The sequence below is a fragment of the Globicephala melas genome, chromosome 2, assembly GCF_963455315.2.
Source record: "Globicephala melas chromosome 2, mGloMel1.2, whole genome shotgun sequence".
NCBI classification, from domain to species: domain Eukaryota; kingdom Metazoa; phylum Chordata; class Mammalia; order Artiodactyla; family Delphinidae; genus Globicephala; species Globicephala melas.
In genome coordinates, this window is record NC_083315.2 from 143,380,897 (window position 1) to 143,408,317 (window position 27,421).

Below are 27,421 nucleotides of genomic sequence, written 5' to 3' on the forward strand. Positions count from 1 at the left end.
TATTCTTCAGCTGTGTTCTTCAGCTGCCCTTCTGAATCACTTCCACTTCTATCAGTTCCTTCCCAGATCAAGTGTGTCTGCTGCTTTACCCATATACTGTGGGTAAGAGGAGAAAGCACACTGGGAAGCACACGGGGACTATCTTGATGAGATCAAGAATCCTTGATGAATCCTGTTCATTCCTCCTTCATAGGTCCCACAACTCCCAGGATTTTCCTGGATCAAACCTTGTATCTCTTCTCCAAGTATTGTATACATTGGACTAAGAGATGTGGATCCTCCTGAACAGTAAGTTGATACATTAGAGTTGAGCTTTGGGCCTGTCCTGGCCACTAATGTTCCACTTGATGGGTTGTTTCTTGCGTTAACCTGTTGTAAGTCACTATGAAGACAACCCCCCGCCCCCCCACATTTGATTAAAAATGCTCTTTAAACTAAGGCTTCCTTCCTTTATATGTCACCAGTTTTATTTTAAAGAATTATGATATCCAGTACTTTTCCATGAGAGACATAGATCGACTTGGTATCCAGAAGGTCATGGAACAGACATTCGATCTGCTGATTGGCAAGTAAGTAACTACAATGGATATCTACTTCTAGGTCCCAAAGGGAACAGGACAGATTCTCAGTGGGCAGTACACTTTAGCCTGTCTCTTGAGGATAATGACCTTTCTTTTAAAATAAAAGTAAAACATGTACATATAAAAAAATTCAGAAAGGGAAAATATGAAATATAGGTCATATTTTTCTTCTGGGGTTGGGAGGGAAAACAGCTCTTATGAATTTCTCTTTCCATTTTTAATGCTTACCTTTTGAGAGGAGAAGCATTCAACTGTCCTCTTCTTCCCAGCCTCACAACTGCTTCATCTGAAAGTTTTATATTAAGCAAATCTTGGTAGTGTAGAAAGATGGGAGATGAATACTAATCAAATGCTAGTTAAGAGCATTTTCCCAGTGCCGAGTCTTCATTTCTGGGTGATTAACTGTCACCTTGGTAGTATGCCATTTCTTAAGCTGTTAAGAAGTGCAAATAATTTACTGTATAGGTGTTTGCTGTATGTTAGCTTCAGCCACTGGACACCTGGGCTAAACAAGTTAGAAGTAGGAGATGGTAAGATTGCAAACATAAACTCAGAGTTAAGTTCAGAGCTGCTGTTATTCTCTCAGAGTATAACAGCAACTGCAACTGTAACCTAGATCAATCCAACTTAAACTACAATCTGTCAGAACCCATGTCCTATGGAAGTGAGGAATTCCCTCTGTTGATAGTTCTTAATGTAAGAGCTCTGATGCCCAGGGTAAATCAGAAATACAAATTGGAGTTAGTCTGTCTGAGGCACACAGAGCAAAGGGCAAAATTATGAAGTGGTGCATAGGCATCTAACATACTCAACAGCTTCCAGAATAGGAAATCTGGAAATGTGCTATATTAACAAAGTACTAGGATTAACAGCAACAAAATCAAGGAGTTGCAACTGTAGGAAGGACGAATGTCCAAGTACAGCCCAAATGACTATTCTTATTCTACTCCTTTCAAGAAGACAAAGGCCAATCCATCTGAGTTTCGATATTGATGCATTTGACCCTACGCTGGCTCCAGCCACAGGAACCCCTGTTGTAGGGGGACTGACCTATCGAGAAGGCATGTATATTACTGAGGAAGTACACAATACAGGTAAGCAGTGATCAACCTGCTAACTACATAATATGCTTAAGCCTCTTGCCTGCCAGGGGATCTTTTCTACTATTACGTCACTGCCGACACTGTTTTTGCTTAAACGCCTATAGCTATAAGTCATGTGGTCAGGCTAATAAGGGACAGTCATTTAGAGGCATGTTTGGACCTGGCTTTATAACAAAATATGCCAAGGTAACACTGAATAAAAAATTGTCTGTCTACTTAAACGTGTAATAAATACAAGAATAAACTGCCAAACTGATGCAGTTCTTTGCATCTGAATTGTATAAAGGCAGATTAAGATTGAAAGCCGAGGCCAAATAGCTATAATTTTAAGCCTGACACTAAGAGGTTGGTTCACTGGGAGTTAAGAATGTCAAGTCAAAGCTTCTCTTGAAGATGTTTCAAAGCTGGACAATACCTTGGGTCCTTTCATGTAAGTCTTATACTAGGGCTTGTTTGATAGGACCTGTAATAGGGGGATACTGGAAGATGAATGGCTGACAGGAAGATGAGTAAACTGAATGCAAGATCATCGAGAGTAGCTACAAGAGGCTACTATCCCACAACTCATACTCATTTGCAAACAGTTTCCATTTCTGTCAGAAAGCTTTTGGTTTTAAGGCTACTTTAAATGACCTCTCATTGCAAAATTTAAGCAACTACCACATGGTACTTCAATACTACCTCGTGAAATTAGGGTCAAGATAGCATAGAGACCTCACACTGAAAGGTTCAGGACCATAGAAAACCCTTGACTAGTTGGGATAGATACGGAAATTGAGAAATGGTCTCCCTGGCTCTGGAGCCTACCAGAGCCTTAGGCACTAAAGAAAGGGGAAGAATGCTTGTCTATCAGATCTGACAGGGGCAAGATAGCCTTATTCTCAGACCCACAACTGTAGATGTTGTCAATTGTCCTTGGCCAGTGAACCTGGAAGTTCAATTCTCCATTCTGGTTCCCAGTACCACAACTTAGAGCACAGGCTGGTAACCTCTAGCACTTAGATGGGGCAGTGGTCATGCCATGTCCCTCCCTCCCCTGCTGCAATGTTATTCTAAAAGGCTGTCTGTCCTGACACTGTCAACTAGATAGATAAAGCAGTTTGCTTAAATTAATTTACAAGGTGGCAACAGTCTAGAAACATGGGTAATATATATTTTTAATAGCTTGTGCCCTCTTGATTTACTTCTGGGCTATGAAAAGGTCCACGTTTAGTCAGTGGAAATCAGACACACAAGCCATCAGACACAGATGAACGTGCAGGCAGGGATTGGTGGAAACACTATAGTAACATACCTGCTCATTGTAGTTTTGCACAGCGCACTGAACTCTGCATTGCTAATAAGGGACGGCACACTGAGCGGACGTAACAGCACTGAACATAACATGTATCGGTACTATAATGTAATATTGGTAAACCAGTAGGTATATTCACCCCTGCTTCCAGGCTTTATGGCCGCCCTAAATATTCGGATACTTATATTCTCCAGTGCTAGTTTCTTCAGATGACTCTTGCAGGAGGTAGATTAACTTCATCCAGAATAACCAACTATATATACCTAGAAGTATATATATATGTATGTACGTACGTACGTATGTACTGGGGTGGTGGTAGAGGGCAGGTCTGGATAGATTCTTTTCTGGTCTAATCTTCCCATCTCAAACCCCTTGGCACAAGTTCCCAAACTGTCACAGAAGGTAACTGGAGTTCAAATTAAAGTATGACCAAGTCTTCCCTTGACCAAGTGCAAGATGCTGGGTTAGTCTGATGGGAGACCTAAAAACTGTGTCCGAAGTGGAACCTGCCCTCAGAGCTCAGGGGTGAGAGTGAGCTATGCAGTAATAACTATACTTTAGGGCACATGGTGCCTTAAGAGATACAGATGCAGCAAAAGAGTTCAAAAGTGGGAACCGTGCTCTGGCTAGTGAGATGTGAGAGATCTGCTCTTCATGCAACTACAGGCAGGCATCTAGGAGGGCCCAGAAACACTGGAAATGACACATTTTCCCGACTAGGTTGGAAACTCTTGCTACCACCCCCCTACCCCCCACCCCAACCCAGCTCCTACGCGAACCGGAAAGCCTGTCAGCTATGCCTGTTACGTTCACTGAACAGGGATAATTGATTTTATTACCTTAAAGGTTTCTTTCAATCCTACTCTGGTATATGAGTGTTTTTAACTTAAATTCATGCCCAAGAGAATGAGGAATAAGGGGCTTCCTGACGGTGGATAATTTTATAGTAGAAAATAACTTGTTTTTTACCTTAGCTTGTTCTACCCAGGTGGGACGACTCTCACTGAAAGTAGCAGCTAGCAAGTTTTTTTGGTCATACTTTGTTCTTTCAGGGTTGCTCTCAGCACTGGATCTTGTGGAAGTCAATCCTCGGTTGGCTGCGTCGGAGGAAGAGGCCAAGGCTACAGCCAGCCTGGCAGTGGATGTGATTGCTTCAAGTTTTGGGCAGACAAGGGAGGGAGGGCACATTGTCTATGACCAACTTCCTACTCCTAGTTCACCAGATGAATCGGAAAGTGAAGAACGTGTAAGAATTTAGGAAATACTGTGTGCGACACGTGTCTGTCGCAATGGGCATTCCAGAGTTGGGAGGCATTTGTGGTGACAGATACTAAATGATCGTCTGGGTCAGTACTGCCTTAATGAGAACATTTGTGCATTCTCACAATTGTAAAGTTTCCTTCCCCTTCATTTTGGTGACCGATAATACTGCTGTAAATGTATTTGGTTTTTTGAAGCTCACAGGGTATTAATATGTTAGAGCACTATGTAAACTTAAAGAACTCATAAACAGCATTTACTACCTTGGTATATCATACTGGTCTTATTGCTGTTCCTTCACATTTAAGTGGTTTTCCATCTTCCTCCCTCCTCCCACAGTCTGGCTACACAGTGCCTTCTCGAACCGTTAGCTCACAGCAACAGTAAGATTTTTCCACGTCTCTAACACCATTCACAGAGTCACAGTCCTGGTCCACAAACCGTTCCCTGTAGGAGGTTCAGTGCTTGCGAAAGAATCTGTAATAAACCAGGCCTCCCAGGATGGCTAGCTCCAGTAAGATGACAATGGAAAGTAGCAGCTTGTTGGTTGTCACTCTACAAGGAGAAGCAAAGTGGGATGTAGTCAGAAGTCTGGATAACCTATTTCTTTCCATTCTTAATACTTAGGGGTTTGACCTGGGGCCAAGGCCAGATACCGTGAGGCAGACTGAATTTTTGATCACGTAGCCACTTAGTATTACCAGCTAAAGAAACTTATAAATAATTACTATCTACCTCACAGAAATATTGAAAATTGGGGCAATAGATACCAAAGCATATAAATGTTTTTTCTACAATGTCTTCAAACGGTAGTTAGTACTTCACTTTAAAAATAGTTTTTCTATGAGCAGCTAGTTCGAAAAATATTAAATATACATATGAAGAAGTACACCATTTCTGAAATCAGGTTGAATCATATTTCAAAACAGCAGAAATACAAACCCACTACCTAACCATCTAGAGCTGCACTGACTGATTACATAATACAGCTGTGAGCACACATTAGGAGAAGGGTTGGCGACAGACACTCCAGTGCTGAAGTCCAGCTCGGGTGGGGAGAGGGGTTCCTGCTTTAGGATAAGTAACTAACTAGAAGCTGAGTAGTGCCTTTCAATCTCTTATGAACTTCTTGCCCTTTTTACTTTCTTCCTCTATGGGTACCTTTATAAAGGCAGTAAATTTTTTGAAGCTCCTATACTCTTTTCTTAACACAAAAAATCTCATCACTCTAAATTGAACGTATTCCCCTATTCCACAAGGAATTTGCCACCGTTTAGGAAAATCCCACGCTCCTGCTTGTTTCATGACTCGACTGTAGTTTGTTTCATGCATACCTACACCCACTTACCCCAAATTCAGCCTCAGTGGCAATACTTCCTTTCTGCCCCTGGTTTTGTTGCTGTCAGCACTTACCTCAACATTTTTTGTTTTTTTTTTTTTAAGTCAACTTCTACTAACAAGACAGAACTCCCAAATAAGGGGTTGACTCCCATGAAGGGCAAGCAGAGCCAAAAGCAAGTACGAAGCAGTAGCAGTGAAAAGTTTTCTAATTAAGTTTTTACAGATTTATTTCCAGGAATATGAAGCTCTATTCCCATGTGCTGTCTTCTCTAAGGAAAGTAAGCTGGGATTACAAGTCCTTCCAGGGACTTCCCTGGTGGTGCAGTGGTTAAGAATCTGTCTTCAATGCAGGGGATGCGGGTTCGATCTCTGGTCGGGGAACTAAGATCCCACATGCTGTGGGGCAACTAAGCCTGCGCGCTGAAACTACTGAGCCTGTGCACCACAACTAGAGAGAAGCCCACACACCGCAACTACTGAGCACGTGCATGGTAACGAAAAAAACATCCCGCATGCCGCAACAAAGAGCCTGCGTGCTGCAACTAAGACCCAAAGCAGCCAAATAAATAAATAAAATAAAAGTCCTTCCAATGGACAAAGTTTCCACTGCTCTAAATCAGAGCAGTATATATACTTTTAACAAAGGACTTTGTCCTGGGATATTTAACTATACGATATTTTTTATTTCTTCTGCTTTATTAGCACCTTTGCCAGTCACTGTTTAAAGCTTTGACATTCTTGGTTGAAAGATATTAGAATTAAGAGAAATTAATCTTGTGACTATTTTTAAAACTTACTTTCTGGACATTGAACGGAGAATCTTCCGACTTCTGCTCAAGTTTTCACCTGTGTTTACCAGCTGAGAAGAGAAAATAGCAATTATTTCCCCCTTCTTTCGAAAGTACACACTATAGAATTGAACATTCCTAAATTGACAGTGGGCATTAAGGGGTATATGTTGAAAAACTCCCAGAAATCAAATCAATTTAAATGATGGCCTCTGCATATAAGCAGAAGAAACTGGAAAGGATAATATACTTTAGTACTCATCAAGTAGGCCTAGGAATTATTATATCCCAAGGTTGCTGTGGGGAGACTTCTGGGACTGGGCTAATCTTTCACCTTGACTACTCAAAACAAAGTCTTCAAGTGTACCTGCCAGTAACTGACGTAACTGAGCAACTTAAGATTTGAATTTCATCAGCCAAACTCCAGAAGAGCCTCTTGAGTTAATGTTTGTTTTTGCAGGCTGGTGGACTACCATTTTTGGGATCTGGTTCTTTCTTTTTTCTTTATCCCTTTAAGAGACACACTGAATTGTGAAAGGAATTAAATATTTTTTGAAGCCTTTTTTATTCCCTTTTGGTTGCCTGTTACTAATCTATATAGCTGGAGGATATTTCAACAGATGCCACCTGCCATCTGTTCCTGTTCCCCAGCGACCTTGTTAAGTTGATCTCTCAGCTCATTTCTCAGCTTTTAAGTTCAACTAATCCACCTGGTTAAGTTCAGAAGTGAAAAAAACATACAATCTGTAAAACAAATTGCCTTCTCTACAGCTTAACTTGAATTCGGTACTTTATTGTGGATTTTCACTAAGGAGGGAAGGGGGCATCATTTTGACTTAATTTTAAGAATGGAGAATTACAGCTACTAAGCTGGAAAAATAACTCAGTGTGGGGATTTCAGATGATTTTCTCATATATCTAAGTCTTGCCCACAGTATCTGTTTTTCAGTTTGGATCTGCCTCACGCTCTTAAGAATACAGCATTCCATTGGCAAGTTGTACTATTTTCAAAATTCCTTTGCAGATGGTACAGAAAGGAAGGAATGAATTGTTTTCCAGAGCCTCTTAGAGTGTAGTAGATTAGACACCACAGTATAATCATCATTTGGCCTGAGTATTTGTTTTCTTCTCACAATGATCTCCCTTACCTTAGGTAACAGTAAAGAGTTAGAGCCCAGAATTGAACCTCTCTAAATTGTCAGTAGTACTATTTTATGACATGTGGAAAATAGCCTTGGCTCTAAATGACATGAAAGCATCATCTACTTAAAGAGATCTTAGCTTTCCTAAGAATAGCAGATGTTCTACTAGACATATGAGAAATGAAAATCTGATTCATAATACAGGACCTAGTAAAAGGATGGAGTGGCTACAATCTTATTTGACAATCTTCAATAAATGCAGAAATTGGATTTCTGCAGCCCACCCCCTACCCGCCCCCCATGACTTCTAAATCTTAGAAGTAAAATTACTTCCAAGGGATATCTTTCAGCCAAGCAAACTACAGACAGAGAAAAGAGTAAGAACCTAAAAGGTCATACCCTGAATTTGGAACTGTGGTAGCTTCTGGCACTAGCAAGGCATCGGGGTGTAACGGGCCCACCTACTTTCCCCACTCTTGCCCCTCTCCCCATCCACTCAGACTTACTCTACTCTTGGTACGTTCCAACTGTTCACGTTGCTCCCCCAGTTCTTCTATGATTTCTGAGCCAATCTGGTCAGTCTCTGCAGCAATCCGATGAGAACGCTCAATACTCTGGGTGGCCCGGTTCAGGCTGTCAGTGCCTTGCAGAAGCAATGCCCTTTGAGGCTGTAGCCGATTCTGACAACAGTATGGAAGGGAAATGTTATACTTCTTCCATTATAAATGAAGTTATAAGAAGGAATATCGTGTGCAATAATTTTCATTACTTTTAAGGCAACCAAAGATGCTAACAAATCAAACTAAAAGAGAACCTGGGATTCAATCTAGGATCATAATACCTCCCAATTCACTGCTTCTTACACTTAAGTGAGGCAAGAAAAGGATTAAACACATCAGAGCATTTTCCCTGTGCTCCTGATGAATTTGAACTGGTTCATGTGCTTTCTGGACTAGCAACTTCTGAGAGGCAATGGCCCTGATGTGGGGTACAGTAGCTTCCCCAAAATGCATACAGCCTGTAATTTTGAGAGAGCAAACCAACTAAACTCTACCGCCCTAGAAATAGTTTAGTTCACTGAAAATGCCCACTGATTGGTATTGAGGATTGAGGGACCATGAATAAGCTATTTGTTTTCAGCACATATAGAACTCATTTAAAAGTGTGAGACACTACCACATTCTGGGAAAAAAGTGGCTACACTCTTGGTAAGCCTCCAAAAGAATTTCACCTTAGGCCAAACACAGAAAACAAAAACTGAAGTTGTTGCACTGGTGATTTGCTCTCAGGGAAGGTAATATCTGGAGCCAAAAAAGCTGCCCTAATTTCCCAAGCACCCTATTTCTAAATCTCCACCCAAGTTTTATTCCACCTATAATCCTAAGCACAGAAGGCAAAAGGACAGAAGTAGCCTTTGTCAGGCCAGAAATAACCACTGACAGAAATGGATGCAGCTCTAAGTTCTCAGCTATTCAAAGCACGCATGTGAACACACTCAAAAAGGGGCTGGCTCACAAGGCCTATTACTGAGCAGGTGACTATTAGCACTAGACCCCACCACCAAGAAGGCAAAAGATGCATCCCCAGATCAGAAGCAACAAGAAGGCTTTTCAGTTCATATATGGCATATGAACAAGTGGATGAGGAAACCACTGAATGAGGCTGAAATAAATCCCAGTTACATTGGCTTATAAAGCAGCAGGAAAAAGGGGGTTTAAAAATAAAAGATGGGGATTTTCAACTGATTAGGCTTAAGAAAGAGCAGGAAGAGACAGTAAGGTCACACAGATCAACCCCAGATTCGGAACAATAATTCTACTGCAGGTGGTTTGTATATCTAAATAGTTTCTGAAACTAATAATTTTAAAGCAAAATTATTATTTGGAATTATCTCCCCCCTTTTTGTTTTCAGGGTTTTTTGGTCACAAATGACCAAAGTCACTATACACCTTTCACCTCACTTTAACAAGCTCTACTTGCCAGCCTTTTCTCACCCTCCTTTCACAAGTGAATTTTGAAAATTTAACATTCTCAAATACTCTAGTTTTGACATCAGGAATGTCAGGCTAGTATCATTTGAATATCTCTTAAACTATATTCAGGATGTATCATGAAATAGGATTTGTTTAAAATTGTGCCATTAGCCTTTCTACATCCGTGCAGTCTGCACTGGTGGGCCCTGTTCACTTCTCTCCCACATTACTGGTCAGGCCATTTCTACTTTGTGGTGTGGAATATAATCCCAAATGTAACACATAAAATTTAATCTTTGTGAAGTTTTATTCCTTTAACCGTGTTCTCTAGACAGTTTGAGAATACAGGTTTTCGGCTTAGACAGTCTAATTTTATAAATGAGAATACTGGAGGCTAGAGAGTCAGTCTGGCGCACTTTCTATCACAACAAAGTAAGGTGTTAGCCCGCTTTTTAAGAAGCAGCCTGCTTTCTCTACTGTATCTGGGCTGTTGGGCCATCCTGATATAAATGTAAGGGAAAGCATGGGTTAATTTTGTAAGAATACTCTGATAAATTAAAAGCCTAACTGAACTTTGGGGGCATATGTGAGAAAGAAACTGGATCAATGAGTCAGACTACAGAGTCCAGATGTAATATGAATAGGTAACACTTGTGTATCACCACTACACACCAAGCACTGTTTTATACATAAAGGATACAAAGAAATCTAAACAAGCAAATTGTTTGGAATGATCTGCATTAAATTCAGTAGAGGTGGGCACCCAAGGGGAAAAGGGGAATTGGATGCAAGAAAGAGGATAAGGTGGAAAAAAAGTCAAGTATGCACTGATGACATGAACTGTATACTCTACAATATGGTTAATCATTGTACCACAGACCAGTAAAGGAAAAGACAGCTGAAGCTTACCATGTGCTCATTCTCTACAGCATATGTACCATATTTCATGTCTCCTCGACCCCCAGGAGTGGCTGTCAAAGGTGTGCTTCTCACTTCCCGATGGAGTTTGGCAAGGTCCTTCCGGTAGGTTCGAAGCTTAGACATCATAGGGTTACGAAAAGATAGGGGGGCATAACGTAGTTCCTCTTCCATCTCTGCCAGCTAGGAAGGCAGAAAGTAGTGAGTAGATGGTCTGCTTCTGTTCTCTCTCATATGGGTAATACGTCTAGTTTGGACTAATCAAACCACAGATCACCGTCAATAAATACTCAACCATGTGGTCCAGGAGGGCAGGAACCACATGTGACACGTTCACTTCATTACTCTTAGTGCCTGGCACAGTGCCTAGCAGGCATAGAACAGGCCTTCAAAAAGTATGTGATGAATGAGTGAGAAAACTAACAAGTACCTTATAGCTTATTAAACATTTTTTACATGCATTCTCTCATTTATTCCTCACAACAGATCAATAAGGTAGGAAATACTACTTCTACTTCATATATAAGACTTGATGAAACCTGCTCAAGATTACATAACAAGAGAAGTCAGGATTCAAAAATCTTCAAATTCTCTTTTCAGTATACCAAGTTCTTAGCTTGTTATGGTTCAAGTGCTTTCATGAAGCACTCTGAGATCTACTGTACTAAAAATGCTACGGGTATGGCATCAAGGTTCTTCCCTTCCTCCTCCTTCTGAAAATCAACTGTTTGTCTCCATGTCAGAATAACCAGGGGTCCAAATCATTCCCATTTTTCTGGGATAAGTAAACTGTAACACCTAGACCCAATTTACAAGAAGCCGTCTGTCTGGGATGGCCAGAGTAGGACTGGTTAATTTTTTTAAGTTCAGGGAAAGAAAGTATCTAAGCACCAAACAAATAAATTGGTATTAATTAAAAGGTTTTTGAAATGCTACCAAGATGTTAAGTGAAAAAGAAGACTGGCTCTGTAACAGGTATCATGGATATGCCCAGCTGTACACAGGTATTAGAAAAGTTTCTGGTACTCCCATTATGAAGGAGATAGTTTCCACAGTCTGGTAGGCTGATCCTTCTTAAAATAGATGCAGAATAGAGAAAAGGATGCAGATAAGCTTAACTTCTCAGAACTGCATTGAGATAAGGAAGTTGTTCTTCAACAAGCAATAAAGAAGTTCTCTGGCTTAAAAAGAATTTTTCAGTCTACTCTGGAGTAGCAAATACTAGGGGCAACTATTTCTTTGGAGTACTACCAGGGACCTGGATTTTAGCTCCAGCCTCCTAAAAGGTTTTGCTGAAGCCAGAGCACAATGATATGGAGAACAGAGGACCCTTACTTCGAAAAGGTGAGAGCAAAACTTGCTTTTTGTTTCTTTGTTTGTTTTTTGTTGTTGTTAAAGAAAAGGCACAGATTAAGAGAGAAGCAGTTCTTAAACTGCTCAGCAACCTGGACCAACATCTGACAAGCTTTGGGTCCTGACTGGGAACTCATCCTGTCCATGCATGCCTTGCCGAAGGTACCAAATCCTCCTGTCTTTTAAAACAGAAGGGAACAGGGACTTCCCTGGTGGTCCAGTGTGGTAAAGAATCCGTCTTCCAATGCAGGAGACGCAGGTTCGATCCCTGGTCAGGGAACTAAGATCCCACGTGCTGCTGGGCAACTAGGCCCACGAACTACAACTACTGAGCTCGCACGCCTCAACTAGAGAGCCCACGTGCTGCAAACTACAGAGCCCACGTGCCACAACTACAGAGCCCATTACTAGAGAGAGAAAAAAAACCCGCATGCCACAACTAGAGAGAAGCCTGCCCACCACAACGAAAGATCCTGCGTGCTGAAACTAAGACCCGGCGCAGCCCCCAAAATAAATAAATAAATAAATAATAAAATAAAAACTACACTGGCATATATGCAAAATTCAACACTCTCCAAAACAAACAAACAAACAAAAAAAACCCCCAAAACCAGAAGGGAACATGGCTAGAACCACCTCTGAGCTCCATTTTGTGTGACAGTAAGTTTAACAAAGGAGAATAACTGATCTCAATGGCCAGCTTTTAAAATGAGATTTTAAAAGACCACCCAGGCAGAAGTATGAGAATGTCCTTATTACAGCAGCAATGTATTATCAAAGACTCATTTCAGGAGAGTCTCCAAGCTTTACCCATTTGTGTTTGCCCCTCAACACCCAGCCCCATCAACTGGCCTCATTTGGTAAGAAATAATCAAAAGCAAGATCAATGGGCAGGAACAGTTAATCTGTGATCAGGTCACAAGCATTACTTCTGGAAAAGACCAACAAACAGGAAGAAGATATAAGGACTTGTTCCTTGTTCTCACCGTTTCATTTGCTTCCTGTTGCTTTTCATCAAAATCTCTGATCAACTTCTTCTTCTCTTCTGGAAAAGACAGACAAGTTTTCAATGCTCAGTCCTGCTTCCAAACATTCCTAGAGGCTATATCCCCTGCTTAGAATAAACTCCACATTCCTTTCCTGAGGGTACTACTACAGTACTTAATCACCCCTAAAAGACATTTAGAAACATAGGGGAACTAGTTATCACAGTAACTGGGGGGAAGGGAGAGGGACGGTATTACCATTGGCATTAAGTGTCCAGGGAACAAGAGTATCTATGCTATGGACAGTCCTGCATAACAATGATCTGGCCCCAAAGACCAACAGCATCCCTACTAGGAAAGACAACAGGTCTAAATCAATCATTGTCAGTCATTTTTCACCCATCCTAACAGGAACCAGGCACACTTTCATCAATAAGAATGTTTAACAATACTAGTTCTCTGAAATCTTTGTCCCCATTTTCACTCCCACTGTAAATCACATCTCTATATTAACCCTTATCCACTGCTGTTCTCCAAACAAATTCAAAACCCACCTACTCTGCTCACTGGAGAGACTGCATGGTATACAGCACAAGTTTCTTAGCCACACCCACGGGCAGTGGTATGGGAAATGACGTAAAATACCACTGACTCACACAGGGAAAGTCACTCCTTGTTCAGTACTTTGCATCATATCATTTTACTGCTAGTATGTCTTTAACAACTAAAAATTACTAATCTCCCCTTTTAACAAAAACAGAACAGGCTTTAGCTTCAAAGCAATAACATCTAACTAAAACAGCACTGTTTTGCCTTCACTGTATTTTTTCTGATCATTTAGATAGGTTCTATAGATTTTCCATTTAAGGTAGTGATATAAAATTTCCTTTTAAAGTAATTTTATGTATTAAATAAATGCATTTTACATGAAATACTCATATAAATAAAATGATTAATTATAGTAAAATGGTGCTTGGACACAGCAAAAATGTTGAAGGGAGTACTGGCATGCTGTCACCTGGTAAACATCTGTATGGGGGAAGTGCTGGTGAGTAAAGGGGCTTAGGTTCTGGTTCTAGCTTTGGGTCTGACTCAACATGTAAGCTTGGATAATTCTCTTCATCTCTTTGGGACCTAACCTCCTTCCTTGGCTATAAAATGAGGAGGTAGATCATACCTAACAGGCATAGTTTTTTTTTTTTTTTTTTTTAATTTTTTTTTGGCTGCATTGGGTCTTCATTGCAGCATGCGGGCTTTTCTCTAGTTGCGGCGAGCGGGGGCTACTCTTCGGTGCGCGGGCCTTCTCTTGTTGCGGAGCACGGGCTCTAGGCATGCGGGCTCAGTAGTTGTGGCTCACAGGCTCTAGAGCACAGTCTCAGTAGTTGTGGCACACAGGCTTAGTTGCTCCATGGCATGTGGGATCCTCCCAGACCAGGGCTCAAACCCGTGTCCTCTACATTGGCAGGCGGATTCTTTACCACTGCGCCACCAGGGAAGCCCTTATTAGGGCTTATTAGCATATCTAACAAGCAAAAATTAGTCCTATTTATGAGGGTTTTTTTTAATGTATACATCCAAATGAATGTTCTCCCTGGAAATCTATAAATAATCTACTTATTACCACAAAGTTGTCATTGCTTACAATATTTTTTGAACTCATCTTTTGGAATTATGTTCACAATCTGGGGATATAGTTTTCTTTAATTGTGGTAAAATATATACATAACATAAAATTTACCATTTTGACTGTTTTTAAGTATACAGTTAAAGGGCATTAAGTACATCCACAATGTCGTGCAACCATCACCATTATCCACCTCTAGAACCTTTCCATCATCCCAAACTGAAACTCCATACCCATTAAACACTAACTCCCCATTTCCCCTCTCCCTGGACTCTGGTAACCACCATTCTACTTTCTGTGTCTATGAATCTGACTACTCTAGGCACCTCATATAAGAGGAATCTTACAATTTCACTTACCATAATGTCTTCAAGGTTCATCCATACTGTAGCATGTATAAGGACACGGTCTTTTTTTTTTTTTTTTCCGGTACGCGGGCCCCTCACTGTTCTGGCCTCTCCTGTTGCGGAGCACAGGCTCCAGACGCACAGGCTCAGCGGCCATGGCTCACGGGCCCAGCCGCTCCGCGGCATGTGGGGTCTTCCCACACTGGGGCACGAACCCGTGTCCCCTGCATCGGCAGGCGGACTCTCAACCACTGCGCCACCAGGGAAGCCCAGGACACGGTCTTTTAAAAAGCTCAATGTGATTTCTAAATACAAGCCAGCACTTCCATCAACTGAAGAAAGAGCAATCTTTTCCAATGCCAAGAAAACAGCTGAGTTGCGCTTACAAAGGGATGGCACGTGGGTACTCGACATGCTGTCCTAAGATTTTCTTGGATAATTCTGTTTACCCTGATTTTCATCTCACACCTTGACTTTAAAGCCAAATACCATGTAAGATGTAACACCACTGTAATGCTTTATATGCATTTACATTTTGTTAATCACAACAGCATCTAGCATGTCAGCTGTCCACTGCTTTTCAAATGATCATAAATCATTTTGCTTGTGTATATTCTATATTCTCAACTTGAGATCAAGCTCCTTCTGAGTAGAGAAATTTACTTTTTCTTTTATACATCCCATAGCTTCTAGAACTCTAAACCTGGTAGGGTACTCCTTAGACACTGCTATTGCCTACAAGAGCAAACGACAATGCACCCTTTACTAAGCTGCCTTCGTTGTCATGTGACATTCCCTAAATAGGTACTCCAGGTAAACTATTTCTCACTACACACCACTCACAAAACCCAGGGTTTTTGTTTTGTTTTGTTTTTGCGGTAAGCAGGCCTCTCACTGCTGCGGCCCCTCCCCTTGTGGAGCACAGGCTTCGGATGCACAGGCTCAGTGGCCATGGCTCACGGGCCCAGCCGCTCCGGGCACATGGGATCTTCCCGGACCGGGGCACGAACCCGTGTCCCCTGCATTGGCAGGCGGACCCTCAACCACTGCGCCACCAGGGAAGCCCAAAACCCAGGGTTTTTTGTTTAAAAAAAAAAAAAAATAGGAGAAAGTTCAGCCCTGGCAAAGGGCCTACTTCTTGACTAACCATGATGTAACTGAAATAAGTGCCAAAGCAGCTGTTATTATCCTTGAGTAGTCTGCGTTTTCAGCTATCAGCAGTGAAATAATATCTGCAGTCAAGAATGGCCACTTCCATGGAGAGCTATCATATTATTTTGTAACAAGCATTCACTAAAGTGTTGAGTGTCGTCACTCCTCTGAATAGGCACATCTCCAAACTCAAGCACACTCACTTCTGATCCAAGATGACAGTATTCTCTAAGTGCATTCCCGTCCTAGATTTTTCTACATCTCTATTAGTCATAAATTTTCCTCCTTTATTCTTTCTTTGTTAAAAGACATGAAAATCTGCATTCCTAAGAATGACTCAAAGAAAGTAGCTACATAAATAAGAGTGTGGGGGTGGGGGGGAAGGAGGCAGCACACAGAATCTTGATCCTTTCACTAACTTCCCTGCATGATTCTGTTATTCTCAGTCTTTTTGGAATACTCTGCTCTCTATCTAATTTCATAAGGCATGCATTCTACTAGGAGTGCTCTACAACTTATACACTTTTAAAGGTTCAAGAGGTTAAACCCCTACCCAACTGAGAGGTATTAATAGCTGTTCCTTTATGCTTTAGACTCAGAATTGTGAAATCAATGAATATAAGAGCTGAGATGGACCTCAGAGATCATCTAGTCTAACCTTCTCATTTAGCAGTTGAGGAAATTAGAGCCTGCAGAAACTGTCTTCCCCAAGGCCACAGAAGGAGTAGATGTGTAGCAACACTAGTTCCAGAATGCAAGTCTCCTGACTCCCAACCCAGTGCTTCTGTACACTATAGTGTTGAGGGGCATTTTCGTGCTCCCAGGTATACAGGTATAATATGTTCAAACCTCTTAACCTCTTAATTTTTTATGGAGTTAGAATTAACACTACAATCAACTACAAAACAACAGGACTGATACTGGGTAGAACAGACACCAGAAACAAGAGTGAGCTACTCCAAATAACACTATCCCCTACCTCACATGCCTTCCCAAACCCTTCACCTGTGACTGACTCACTCTGAAGCTGAATGTTTGGTAAACTGGGTGGATGGCCGCACAATGCCCCGGACATGGAATAAAATGGAAACACCCAGCTCTGAAAGTGCTAGAGGAAACCTACCTCATGTTCGACCAAGGTGGCAGCCTCTCTTTCTTATAGGCTATTTGAATTGCCAGCCCAAGAATGACTAACCTTGGTCCATCAGAACTGTGGAAATAACTTCAGTTTCACCAGGATCTTTAAAATCTGTGATTAATGTTTTTGGCGCCCCATTGTGGCATTTCTAGGACCTACATCCTCTTTGTAGACCACATGGTTACCTGATCCTCTCTAAGCCTGTTTCCTCAACTATAAATAAATATAACGGTACTGACCTCATACAGTTGTCTGAAAGAGTTAAAAGAGACAATACACATAACAAACACATAACAAATGCCAAGCATATTAAGGGTTCAATAAATAGTAACTACCACTGTTTTTTAAAAGTAAATTCCTAGGTAGGAAAAACTAAGCAAAAACAAAATTCACCAAAGAATATGAAGAGTGTTGGAAAAATTAAAATTCTGCAGTTAGTGAGTAATTGTGTTTACCAACCTGCTACATATGGTCCTTCATAGTTATTATTTTTTCTGGTTTCTAAAATAATGGAGTCTCACGTATAGATACTGAAATTTAAGTGAATTAAAATGAAAAACTTTCAATAATTTTATAATGTTCATTAATAATGTGCCTTCAAAAAAAAATAATGTGCCTTCAGGTGCTACAAAACTAAAACTAAAAGTCATGACTATAGGTACTTACTCTATTAATTGGATAAGAATTTATAGCAGTCTGAGGTATTTGGAGAGACATCTTCATATGCTGCAAAGCTAAGACTAGAAATTATGGTTGTAGGTACTTAATGTAATATTATATGGATTAATAATTATCACATATGCTAATGGATTGTCACTGTCATACAAAATTCCTAAAGTAGGACACATTGTGTCTGTTATCCTATCCCTTTTTTAAATAGGTATATAGATAGATAGATAGATTTTAAAAGTGGTGAAACTGTGGAAAACATGGCAGAATAGAAATAAAATCACACTGAGTTTTTATAACCAATCATATATTATTACTATTTTCTTCCCAACAATTCACAGTATTTATACAATCATTCAACAAATATTTATAGAGCACCTAGTATGTACTAGGCACTGCTCTAGGTGCTTAGGATACATAATTAACCAAACAGACAAAATATAGAGCTTATGATAGAAGAGGGAACACTTCCAAAGTTTTTTAAGAGGCCAGCACTACACTGATACCAAAACCAGCGAAGAACACCACAAAAAAAATATAGGCCAATATCCCTGGTGAACACAGATGCAAAAATCCTCAACAAAATAATAGCAAACTGAATGGCATTTTCTATAGAAATAGAACAAACAATCCAAAAATTTTTAGGTAACCACAAAAGACCCCAATTAGCCAAAGCAATCTTGAAAAAGAACAACAAAGCTGGAGGCATCATGCTTTCTGATTTCAAACTACAGCTGACCCTTGAACAACAAGGGTTTGAACTGAGCGGGTCCACTTATACACAGATTTTTTTCAATAGTAAATACTACAGTACCACATAACCTGTGGTTGGCTGAATCTGCAGATAGTGAGGAAACTTGGATAGGAGGGCCAACAAGTTACACTCAGATTTTCAGCTGCGCAGAGGGTTGGCACCCAGGGTCAACTGTATATTACAAAGCTATAATAATGAAAACAGTATGGTACTGGCATAAAAACAGATTCAAAGCTCAATGGAATGGAAAAGAGAGCCCAGAAGTAAGTCCACACATATATGGTCAATTCACTTACAACAAAGGAGCCCAGAATATACAATGGGGAAATGTATTAGGAAAAACCCAGTCTTTCTCCCTCCTATCTTTCTCTCCTGTATAGGAAAAAACTTAGTCCTTCCTCCTGTTGTTTGTTTCCCGTGTGTCTCCTTTACTACTCACAAAGAACACTTCACTTTTGGTCTCCCAATGTATGGGTTTTTTCCCCACAGCAGCAATTCTCTGAGACACCAGCTGGGTGTCCTGCAATTCGACTCAATTCTGACGCTATCTACCCAGAGACAGTATCAGATTCCAGAGGTTCAGGGCTCAGTCCCACAAGACTGGCCCCACCACCACCTCAGATGCCAATTGCAAGTAGTAGGTCCTCAGGTTACCCACAACTTCTGTCCAATTTGGTTACAAACTGGAGGTTCCCATGACCCCCTCCTCAGATTCAATTAATATGGTAGAAAGGCTCACAAAACTCAGAGAAACACTTACTTAGGTTTACCAGTTTATTAAAGGACATGATAAAGGATACAGATGAAAAGCCAGATGAAGAGAGACATAGGGCTAGGTCTTGGAGGGTCTCTTTCCCCTCCTGTTCTGTCCCGCAGGACCTTCTGTCCCCGCAGAGTTGAGGTGCACCACCCTCCCAGTGTGGATATGTTCAACCACCTGGAAGCTCTCTGAGCCCCATACTACTGAAATTTTATGGAGGCTCCCTCACATAGACATGGTTAATTATTAATTCCATTTGAAGCCCCTTTCCTGTCTCCAGAGAAGTGTGGAGCAGGACTGAAAATCCAAGCTTCTAATCATGGGTTGGTCTTTCTGGTAACCAGCTCCCATCCAGAAGCCACCTAGGAGCCCACCCAGAGCAGCCTCACTGAATAAAAGATGCTCCCAGAAATTACAAGGGTTTTAGAAGCTCTGTGCCAGGAGAGAGAGAAATATTTGTTTCCTGTTCCCTCACGGAAAAGGACAGTCTCTTCAATAAATGGTGTTGGGAAACATTTGACAGTCACATGCAAAAGAATGAAACTGGGCCACTATCTTTACACTATATACAAAAATTAACTCAAAAAGGATTAAAGACGTGAATGTTGACAATGATATTTTGGATTTGGCACCAAAAGTAAAAGCAACAAAAGCAAAAATAAACTAGCAGGGCTACATCAAACTAAAAGCTTCTGAGAGATCCTAGGCAAAACATGCTCTGGCATAAATTATACCAATGTTTTCTTAGGTCAGTCTCCCAAGGCAATAGAAATAAAAACAAAAATAAACAAATGGAACCTAATCAAACTTACAAACTTTTGCACAACAAAGGGAACCATAAACAAAACGAAAAGACAACCCACAGAATGGGAGAAAATATTTGCAAACGATGCAACCAACAAAGGCTTAATTTCCAAAATATGCAAACAGTTCATACAATTCAACGACAAAAAAACAAACAACCCAGGGCAGGGTTTCCCTGGTGGCGCAGTGGTTGGGAGTCCGCCTGCCAATGCAGGGGACGTGGGTTCGTGTCCCGGTCCGGGAAGATCCCACACGCCGCGGAGTGGCTGGGCCCGTGAGCCATGGCCGCTGAGCCTGCGTGTCCGGAGCCTGCGCTCCGCAACGGGAGAGGCCACAACAGTGAGAGGCCCGTGTACCGCAAAAAAAAAAAAAAACCCAAAAAAGAAAAAGAAAAAACAAAAAACCCCCAAACAACCCAATAAAAAATGGGCAGAAGACCTAAATAAACATTTCTCCAAAGAAGACATACACAGATGGCCAGTAGGCACATGAAAAGATGCTCAACATCACTAATTATTAGAGAAATGCAAATCAAAGCTACAATAAGGTAACACCTCACACCAGTCAGAATGGCCATCATTAAACAGTCTACAAATAACAAATGCTAGAGAGGGTTTGGAGAAAAGGGAACCCTCTTACACTGTTGGTGGGAATGTAAATTGGTGCAGCCACTATGGAAAACTGTATGGAAAAGAGTTGCCATATGATACAGCAATCCTACTCCTGGGCATATACCCAGACAAAACTATAATTCAAAAAGATACACGCACCCCTATGCTCACAGCAGCACTATTCACAACAGCCAAGACATGGAAACAACCTAAGTGTCCATGAACACATGAATGGATAAAGAAGATGTGGGATGTGGGGTGTGTGTGTGTGTGTGTGTGTGTGTGTATCAATAAATATATATAAAACATTGGAATATTACTCAGCCATTAAAAAGAATGAAATGCCATTTGCAGCAACATGGATGGACCTAGAGATTATCATACTAAATGAAGTAAGTCAGAAAGAGAAAGAGAAATACCATATGATATCACTTATATGTGGAATCTAAAATACGATACAAATCAACATATCTACAAAACAAAAACAGGGGGACTTCCCTGGGGGTGCAGTGGTTAAGAATCCTCCTGCTAATGCAGGGGACACTGGTTTGAGCCCTGGTCCAGGAAGATCCCACATGCCACAGAGCAACTAAGCTCATGCTCCACAAAACTACTGAGCCTGTGCTCTAGAGCCTGCGAGCCACAGCTACTGAAGCCCATGTGCCTAGAGCCCGTGCTCCACAACAAGAGAAGCCACTGCAATGAGAAGCCCGCGCACCGCAACGAAGAGTAGCCCTAGCTCGCTGCAACTAGAGAAAGCCTGTGCACAGCAATGAAGACCCAATGCAGCCAAAAATAAATTAACTAAAAAACAAACAAAACAAAACAGGGACTTCCCTGGTGGTCCAATGGTTAAGATTCTGTGCTTCCACTGCAGGGAGCAAGGGTTAAGATCCTATATGCCACGTGGTGCAGCCAAAAAAAAACCCAAAACAAAACCAAAACCAAAACCAAACAAAAACAGACTCACAGATATCGAGAACAGACTTGTGGTTGCCAAGGGAGAGAGGGGGTAGGGGAGAGAAGGAATGGAAGTTTGGGATTAGCAGAGGCAAACCGTTATATATAGGATGGATAAACAACAAGGTCCTACTGTATAGCACAGGGAACTATATTCAGTATCCTGTGACAAACCATAATGGAAAAGAATAGGAAAAAGAATATATATATGTATAGCTGAGTCACTTTGCTGTACAGAAGAAATTAACACAACATTGTAAATCAACTACATTAAAAAAAAAAGGCAAAAAACACACACCAGAAAATACATTGCTTGAAAAAAAAAAAAAAAGCTTCTGGATAGCAAAAGGAAACTATCAACAAAATGAAAAAAATTTATTTACTGGGAGAATATATTTGTAAATCATATATCCGATAAGGGGCTAGTATCCACAATATATAAAGAACTCATACAAATGAATAGCAAAAACCCAAACAATCCAATTATAAAATGAGCAGAGGATGTGAATAAACATTTTTCCAAAGAAGACATACAATGGACAACAGGTACATGAAAAGATACTCAACTTGACTAATCATCAGGGAGATGCAAATCAAAGACACAATGAGATATCCCCTCACACCTGTTAGAATGGCTATTATCAAAAAGACAAGAAATAACATGTGCTATAGAAATTCAAAGAGATATCAGTATGGCTGATAGCAGTTTTAAATGCCTTCATGAAAAGGATCAAATTAAGCAGTTTAAACATTTAAACTTCTTCTTGTTACTTAAGTAACAAGAAATAAAGAAGAATGCCAATACATGCTGGCTGTGTGATCCTTTTAATATCATATGAGAAGGCATCTATAAGAGTGAACTGATAATCCATTTAACTAACTTCTTCAGGGGTCATTTTTAGAATTAGATTTGCTTATGCTTCCCATTAACAAAAGAATGATTCTCATGTAAATGTTAAAATTTTAAGCAGTGTTTTATGGACTGAGGCCAACATTTTCTTCTGGAGAAAGTAGTCTCTACAATTGGAATGTAATTAATAGAAAACCATGATTTGATTTTCAAATCATTAGTTTCGTACATAAGCATTCATTCAATGAGTACCTGTTGAACATACCTACAGAAGATTAAATTGGCAGGTCAGATTTCACCTGCAGATTTGCTCTGTTTGGTCCATAAAGCATTTGAAAAATATCTGAGTTGGGGGCTTCCCTGGTGGCACAGTGGTTGAGAGTCCGCCTACCGATGCAGGGGACAAGGGTTCGTGTCCCGGTCCGGGAAGATCCCACATGCCGTGGAGCGGCTGGGCCCGTGAGCCATGGCCGCTGAGCCTGTGCGTCCGGAGCCTGTGCGTCCGGAGCCTGTGCTCCGCAACTGCAACGGGAGAGGCCAGCAACGGGAGAGGCCACAACAGTGAGAGGCCCACGTACCGCAAAAAAAACCATAAAAAAACGTAAACAAAACAAACGAACAAAAAATATCTGAGTTGGTGGCTCACAAATAAAAATCAAGAGGCTTCATGTATTTAAAAAAAAAGAAAGAAAGAAACAACATGTGTTGATGAGCTTATGTCCTAGATCAGTGGCCTTCAAACTTGACAGGCATCAGAAATCCCCCAGAGGGCTGTTAAAATAGACTGTTAAAACAGTTAATGATTCAATAAGTCTTGGGTGGGAACCAAGAATGTGCATTTCTAACAAGTTTCCAGGTGATGCTGATGCTGTTGGTTCAGGGATCATACTTTGAAAACCACTGCTCTACTGAAAGGAAGACAAATAATATACTATAAATATCATAAATATGTAAAGTGTCTGGGCTTCCCTGGTGGCGCAGTGGTTAAGAATCCGCCTGCCAATGCAGGGGGCATGGGTTCCAGTCCTGGTCCGGGAAGATCCCACATGCTGTGGAGGAACTAAGCCCGCGCGCCACAACTACTGAGCCTGTGTGCCACAACTACTGAAGCCCGCGTGCCTAGAGCCCATGCTCTGCAACAAGAGAAACCACCGCAATGAGAAGCCCGCGCACCTCAACAGAGTAGCCCCCACGCACCGCAACTAGAGAAAAGCCTGCACGCAACAACGAAGACCCAACACAGCCATAAATTAATTAATTAATTAATTTAAAAAACTATGTGAAGTGTCTAGTGTGTTAGAAGATACGTGCTCTAGAAAAAAAGGAAAAGTAGTGCAAGGTAAGGGTAGTTGTATACAGAGCTGGTATTCTTATGTTTTATTTAAATAAAATATCCAATTTCCCATATAATAGGAATAATGGCTAATCGCTGTTACTACTGTTAGGCAGTATTTTAAGGGCTTTACATATATTAGCTCGCTTGATCCTCAAAAAATCCCTATGAAGTAAATATAATGACTGATTCCCATTTTGCAAGGGAAACTAATTATGTTAAAGTAAGTTGTTCAAGGTCACCAAGCTATTAAGAGGTGGACCCAGGATATGAACTCAGGCAGTCTGGCTCTAGAATCCTTGCTGTTAAATATTACAATACCCTGCCTTTCAACTCATGTATCTTCTTCATAAATGTTATTTTTAATGGTAGGAGAAGAAATATCTGTCAGGCTAGAATGGACATACGTTCTCTATTCTATGTAATCACTCTTGATGTTCTCATCCACAACCCAAACAAGCCTGCTTCTACTCTTACATTTCTTAAAATTATCATTCACTCAACTGACCAAGTGAGAAAATGCAGACATTCTTGAATCTGTCTCCCTCACTCCTCATGTCCAATCAGTATGGTTAATTTCTGTCCAGAATCACCTCTTGGATTTGGGACTCTCTAGAGTCCCATGTTACCTAGATGACTGCCATAAAGGCTCCTAACATGGTCCCTGGTATACAGATTCTTGTGCCTCTCTTTCATCCTCTACTCAGCCACCAGCATTCTCCTTCTAAAATTAAATCTAACCATATTAGTCAGCTATTTGAAGTCCTTTACTGATTCTCCATATCAAGTCTCGATGTCTTAATGTGACACTCAGGTCCCTTAACTGTCCGGCTGTGTCTTACTTTCCTCATCTGTTACTATTCTCCCACACATACCTTTTTTTTTTTAATGAAAGTGGCAGCCACTCTTTATTAAGAATCTTTTTTTTTACATCTTTATTGGAGTATAATTGCTTTACAGTGTTGTGTTAGTTTCTGCTGTATAACAAAGTGAATCAGCTATATGTATACATGTATCCCCATATCCCCTCCCTCTTGCATCTCCCTCGCACCCTCCCTATCCCACCCCTCTAGGTCCCACACATATCTTAAGCTCCAGTAATAGTTGTGAATATTTGATTTTTTTCTTCCTTTGTTGCCTCTTCCCATTTCCCCTCTCAGGCAGACTCCTGTTCAACCCGTGACACTCAGAAGTTCCCCTTTCTGTGAAGCTTCCCTCTTGCTCCCCCACGCCCATGTTAGGTTTTTCTGTCATGGTCTCAAAACTATCTTAGGACTCATCACACACTTTGTTGTAAATTTGCTCCCATTTAAGGCAAGAACTCTTGGAACTTCTCGGGGCTCAGGACACTAACTGATACGTAATTCTCAATAAATGTTTATTGAAAAAACTGAATTCAGTTACAGAGCATAAGCTAAATGCAAGGGATGTATTATGTACATTATTCAGTGCTTCATAATTCATGGTGGAAAATAAAGCTTCATTGGTGGAAAGCCTATGAAGTAGTCTCAGGCCTAGAAAAAAGAGGAATCAGAGATGAGGCCTGGTGTGTTTGCTTAATTAAATTCAACTTATTTGACAAATATTTATTGAGAAGTATGAATAAAGTAGTGAATAAGAAGACTAAAAGTTGTTGAAATTCTTATAACCTGTGGATATCTGTATATTCTATTTACTTACTCATTGAACAAAGCATTACCAGCAACTCGTGTTAGAGTATTTTGCACTTGGGTAGAAATTCACACCTTTTTGAGTGTCCTCTTTGCAGGAATTAGAAGTTTAGGTAGATGACAAAAGTAAATATAACTAACTCAGTTTTCTATTTTTCAAAACAGAATGTCCTTTGGCATTATTTAGCCTTACAGAAATAGACATTGCAAAATTTAACTCAACACAAGGCTGAAAAGAAGGTCTATTTTTCAACCATGTAAATCAGATCCCATCACTCTCCTGTTCTATATCCTTTAACTGCAAGCCACTACATTTAGAAAAAGATGCAAATCTTTCATCCTGGTGTACAAGGGCCCATATGCAATCTGACCCTGCCTACCTCTTTAAAGCCTCATCTACTACCACTAACTATCTCCCCTGCTCATTCCACCCCAAACACACTGCCTTCTTGTTCTTCCTAGAACATACCAAGCTCATTTCTGCTTAAGGACATTTGCAGTACTATTCTGTCCTGACACTCATTTCTCCCAGATTTTTGCGTGGCTTACTCCCTTACTTCAAGTCTCTGCTCAAATGCCACCTCCTCAAAGAGGCCTTTCACAGCCACCCAACTTAAAATTAGAGCCCCCCCCCCATTCCTTGGCCCTGCTTTATTTTCCTGTATTGCCCTTAACACCACCTCTTAATATTTATATACTATCATCGACCCATCAGAACAGAGATTTGTAAGTCTTTTCACTGTAATGTGCAATATTACCAGCATCTAGGGACAGTGCCTGGCACGCAGCAGCCTCTCCCAGTAAATGTTAAACAAAGGTATGAATTTCATTCTCACCAGAGTCATTCAATTCATATGACCTTGGGTAACACACAGAGCAAACACTCAAGCTTTGACACTTAAGTAAAAGCAATAAAAGTCTCATCTGCTTTGCCATCAAGATCTATTTTTCTTAAGGCAAAGAGCTATAGGAGACCTTCCTATACAGATTCAACTGGAAAACTCTTAGCTCCTCCAAGCAAAGCTTGCAGCACTCTGAATTTTGAAACCAAGGGGCAAGAGACAGTCTAAGCAGAGAGTTCATAAGGGGACCACACCTAAAGACCACAATCCTGATTTTAAAGACCAATCCCCCTCACGACTGGTTATTTACCAACCCCAAAAGTTATGATTCCCTTGGGTTCTTAACCCTTTTTGTGCTACAAATCCTCTGCCAATCTGGTGAAAACTACGGACCTCCTTTGAGAATAACACTGTTAAACGTATAAAACAAAATACACAGCAGAAACTAACACAACAATGTAAAGCAATTATACTCCAATAAAGATATTTAAAAAAAAAAACTAAAAAAAAAAAAGAGAGCTACAAAAGAAAACCCAATTCTACTCAAATACCGGATCGCAGGCTTAGGTCCCCTACACTCTTCTTGCCATAGTGAAAATGAAACGAGAAAAATCTGAAGGCTACAGGAGGATCAAGAGGAAGATGACACTCCGAGGTGCATCTCTGAGCACGCTAAGTGGCGGCAGGGAGATCCTGGGCGCCGGGACCCAGCCAGCCCTAGGGGGCGTGTCTGAGAATGAGAAACGGAGAGAAGGGAGGGAGGGTCTGGGAAGGGGGTGGGAGCTCTTCTTCCCAGAGCTGACGGAGCTGGGTGCTCCTGGGCTCAGCCTGACTCCGCCTCACCTGTCCCAGCCGTCCCCAGGAGCCGCTCCGGCACCCCTCGTAGGTCTTCATGGAGACCGCGGAAGATCTCATGCAGTTTCTCGAAATGCTCTGAGGAGGCGGCTGAGTTGGCCATGGCGCAGGCCGCTCTCTAGCAGCGGCACCCGAGATTCCGGGCACGGGGCCCGTTCCTACTCCGCCGTCAGCCGCCCAGCCGCGCAGGCATCCCGGCGACCGCCACCACCGCAGCTCAGGACGAGGCGCTTCCGGGGCCGCGGCGGGGTCCTCCCGAGCCGGAACGCCCACCCCCTGCATGCCGTCACTGACGGCGCGCCGGGCGCCAAAG

At 41.3% G+C, this 27,421-nt stretch overlaps 2 protein-coding genes across 3 annotated transcripts in view; one reads left to right on the forward strand and one right to left on the reverse strand.

Annotated features, from left to right (window-relative positions):
- The window catches only part of ARG2 (arginase 2), a 43,106-nt gene extending 38,593 nt beyond the window's left edge, over positions 1–4,513 (forward strand). For both annotated transcript variants that reach the window (XM_030855305.3, XM_030855304.2), the window contains exons 5-8: positions 194–288; positions 465–569; positions 1,539–1,675; positions 4,031–4,513. In XM_030855305.3, coding sequence (XP_030711165.1) covers positions 194–288; positions 465–569; positions 1,539–1,675; positions 4,031–4,236 — 543 coding nt within the window. In that variant the 3' untranslated portion in view covers positions 4,237–4,513. The remainder of the gene's footprint in view (positions 1–193; positions 289–464; positions 570–1,538; positions 1,676–4,030) is intronic.
- Positions 446–27,368, reverse strand: VTI1B (vesicle transport through interaction with t-SNAREs 1B). Its single transcript, XM_030855320.3, has 6 exons — positions 27,097–27,368; positions 12,740–12,798; positions 10,392–10,583; positions 8,016–8,189; positions 6,377–6,438; positions 446–4,793 (listed from the first exon to the last, which is right to left on the reverse strand). The coding sequence occupies exons 1-6, from the start codon at positions 27,209–27,211 to the stop codon at positions 4,697–4,699; spliced, it is 699 nt and encodes a 232-aa protein (XP_030711180.1). The 5' UTR covers positions 27,212–27,368; the 3' UTR covers positions 446–4,696.
- Positions 27,369–27,421: the final 53 nt, after the last annotated feature.

Coding starts and splice junctions, on each gene's coding strand:
- VTI1B (XM_030855320.3), bottom strand. CDS start 27,211: ATGGCCAACTCAGCCGCCTCCTCAGAGCATTTCGAGAAACTGCATGAG. Junction 8,190..10,391: donor CTGTAGAGAATGAGCACATG/GTAAGCTTCAGC, acceptor TACTGTTGTCAG/AATCGGCTACAGCCTCAAAG. Junction 4,794..6,376: donor CTCCGTTCAATGTCCAGAAA/GTAAGTTTTAAA, acceptor TTCTCCTTGTAG/AGTGACAACCAACAAGCTGC.